This window comes from Melampsora larici-populina (assembly GCF_000204055.1).
Source record: "Melampsora larici-populina 98AG31 unplaced genomic scaffold MELLAscaffold_83, whole genome shotgun sequence".
In the NCBI taxonomy this organism is placed as follows: Eukaryota; Fungi; Basidiomycota; class Pucciniomycetes; order Pucciniales; family Melampsoraceae; genus Melampsora; species Melampsora laricis-populina.
Genome location: NW_006768847.1, coordinates 11399 through 14839, shown reverse-complemented (window position 1 = coordinate 14839; position 3441 = coordinate 11399). Strand labels below are relative to the sequence as shown.

Genomic DNA, 3441 nt, shown 5'->3' with positions numbered 1-3441 from the left:
TGACCTGAGATCCTTGTAATACTTTATAAATTCTTGCAAAGTACATAAAAAGAAAAACATGTTTGATGAAACAAATCAACTAGCCCTTTCCCTTTCTCATACATATGTGAGAAGCTAAGCCAATGTGTCCTGATTTTTAGCCTTACAACAATGTGACCTATTTAACGTGTGATTTGAATATTGATTCTTTATGTTATCGAATAGCAAAATGCCTCAGGTATAATAAGGCTACATATACATTTCAACTATTATCTAGATAATAATTGAAAAAGAAATGTTAAACACGGAGTATTACAATTGCATCCTGTAACATTTCAAAAGAAATGTTAAACACGGAGTATTACAATTGCATCCTGTTCTATTTCAACAACCAAAATTAAACAAAATCAAGTAAAAGTGTAAGTAAGTTAATCAAGGAACTTTGAAGTTTGAAGTTCTGTCACTGATTACAGAGACTACTTATGGAGAACTTATGGAATGAGCTTTTACATCAGACAGTGAGACCAAGGCCAATTTCACCCATCTTCACGTGTAATTTGAAGGTTTGCAGTTTCATAGCGGATATATATACATGATAAGTTAAGTGGTTTGAGTGTAATGTCTATTTACAATTTTCATCCAATGTTGTATATATACAAAATGGAAATGGTTGATTGGTAAATCAAGTACTGATTGTTGAATACATATGTGGTTGTACATATGTGCTTGTGGATATTCCCAACCATGTCAGAGAGGCTTAATGGTGGTATATTCTGAAAGCTATTGTATTGGCAAACAAATTGAGCCATTACTGGAGAAATTTGACCCACAGACAAAAAAGTTACTAGCAATTGTATCCTTGCAGCTCAGAGAGCTGACAAAAACTATAGGTGGGTCCATAGTTATTACCACCCATGTTAAAGATATGGTGTCATAACATATTTGTAAATCCCCATGATTAGTGCCAGAACAACTCCTAAAAACTTTGAGCCATAAATGAAAAAGTTATCCACTTTCTTGTCCTTTTAATCAAAACCACACAATAGTCAAAATAGTATGGAACTGGATATCCCTACAAGATGTTATATTAACACTCTTTATGGGTTTGTATGTGTGAGTGATCAAATTACCACACTTACCTAAGAGAGCTGATGGGTTTGAATTTTTGATATACTGACATTAAAACTTTAAGTGTTGTGTACTTTGTGGCAATGAATATGAGATCCGTTATGGAGGTATCTAGGCACAATTTTGGGTGAGGGGACCAAAAAAAAAAAGTTGAGATTTTTGGTTTTTTTCATAGGTTTATGTGAAACAAAAAAGGCACTTTTTTTTTGGTTTATTTCAACAAACAAAAAAGTGTTCCTTATACCCCGTTCACAAAAAAAGCACCTCAAATATCATTCATATGGCTATAAGTGGTTCTTTCGGTGGTGTCTAAGTGACCACAATGGTTCACATTTATAGCCCAATGCTACAGGAATCTAAAACAGCTTCAAATTTTAGGTTTGCACAACAACTGTAGAATTTTTACTTGTGGAGTGTGTTTTCACAACATTGCAAATATAGGGGTACAAAAGCCACTACAAGAGCCATAAGTGGTTCTTCAAGCGGGATACTTCTGTATAAAAGTTGAAAATTTTAAAGCCCAACACTCCAAAAATCCAAAACAGGTTTAACTTTTTGGTTTGTCCAAAAACTCCAGAACTTTTACTTGCGGAGTGTGTTTCCGCAACACTGCAAATATAGGGTACAAATGCCACTACCAGAGCCATAAGTGGTTCTTCAAGCAGTATACTTCTGTATGAAAGTTAAAAATTTTAAAGCCCAACAGTCCAAAAATCCAAAACAGGTTTAACTTTTTGGTTTGTCCAAAAACTCCAGAACTTTTACTTGCGGAGTGTGTTTCCGCAACATTGCAAATATAGGGTACAAATGCCACTACCAGAGCCATAAGTGGTTCTCAAAGTGTAACCCTGCCATGCATTATGATTCATGTTTATAGCCCAACACTCCAAGAATACAATCCAGATTCAACTTTTGGGTTTGCACAAAAACTGCAAAAGTTTTACTCATCAAGAGCAGTTCCACAAAATCAGATTTAGGGGTGCAAAAGGTACTAACTGACAATACTTTCAGTAAAATTATCAGTTTTTGTCCAAAAACCCTCAATGAGGAATTTATCTCACCATAAATTTAAGGTTTATTCCAATATACAACCACAACACACCACTTGCATGTGCGGAAACCTCCATGGACCCCTATGTATTTGCTGTCCAGCATGCAGACTTGCAAGGACATGATTGCTAGTAACTTTTTTTTGGGTGATTCAACTGACTCCAGTAAAAGCTCAGGGTTTCCGCCAAGGTTGAGCTTTCAGAATTCACCTCCATCAAGCTTTTCTGGTGGCATGTGATTGATCAACTGGCACCTATACTCAGTTTGTTTATCTGTGTTTCATTCACTTCCCGCTTGATCAAAAAGGGTCCACTTGCCTTGGTGCTCAGTCGTTGTGCATGTTCCCCATCTATATTTGAGTGCCAGTGGTATCCAAGCACGTGTCTCAACCTTTGAGGTTGAGACACGTGGTCAAAGTAGATAAACAACTTGATTTTTTGTAAAAACACGGGTGATTCGAGTATTGTCAAATTAACATTCAAAGTTATTATATTTTACTGGGTATTTTACTGGGTATTTTACTTGGTATTTTACTCAAAATGCTGAGTTATTGCCATGTTTTTGCCACCATTGCGCCAATTCTAGCTAGCGCTAGCGCCACCACTAAGTATACAACCTTAGAGCACCCACTATGGGAGCGGTAACTAGGTGATTTAGCGTAAGTTTAACGCTAAAATATAGACAGGTCCACTATGGACCTGTCTTAGACCTGCGGTCCCTACGACTGCAATAAAAGTTGCGATCCCCGTCTTCAAATCTACGAACAGCTACGACTTGATTTATCGTAGGATAATCAAGTCGAAACTGTTGTTCTCAAAACTTCAAAACCAAACTTCACACTTCACAATTGAAGATCTCAAATCTCGAACTTCAAAACCTTCAAAGTTCAAAGTTCAAAATCAATCCTCACAACTCAACTTCGAGACATCACCCTTCAAAACATCACACTTCCAATCAAATCACAATGTCGGTTCCTCCAGCTCCAGCCCCTCCCTCTTCAACAGCCACTTCTAAACGCGGGGACAACTGGACTGAACCGGAGCTGGAACAACTTGCAGTATCTTGGGTTGTCACCAGTACTCGGCCAGAATATTCTAATAATATGAGCGGTGATGCTTTTTTCGATGAAGTCTCTGTGCACTTCAATAGTCACTCGGTAAGAAAACGAACAGGCAAGATGTGTAAAGGCCAGTACGTACAAATGAATTTTGAATGTTTTTGTATTACATAGAACCTTCTAACTTTTTTTACCTTCAGATGGCGTACTTTGAATCCAGCAACTTT

General features: G+C 37.1%; 1 protein-coding gene across 1 annotated transcript; it reads left to right on the top strand.

Annotated features, from left to right (window-relative positions):
* Positions 1-2260: 2260 nt before the first annotated feature.
* On the top strand, positions 2261-2581 carry MELLADRAFT_95530 (uncharacterized protein; the record flags this gene model as incomplete). Its single annotated transcript, XM_007418039.1, has 2 exons — positions 2261-2346; positions 2464-2581. 2 exons carry the CDS (start codon positions 2261-2263, stop codon positions 2579-2581), a joined length of 204 nt encoding a protein of 67 aa, XP_007418101.1.
* Positions 2582-3441: the final 860 nt, after the last annotated feature.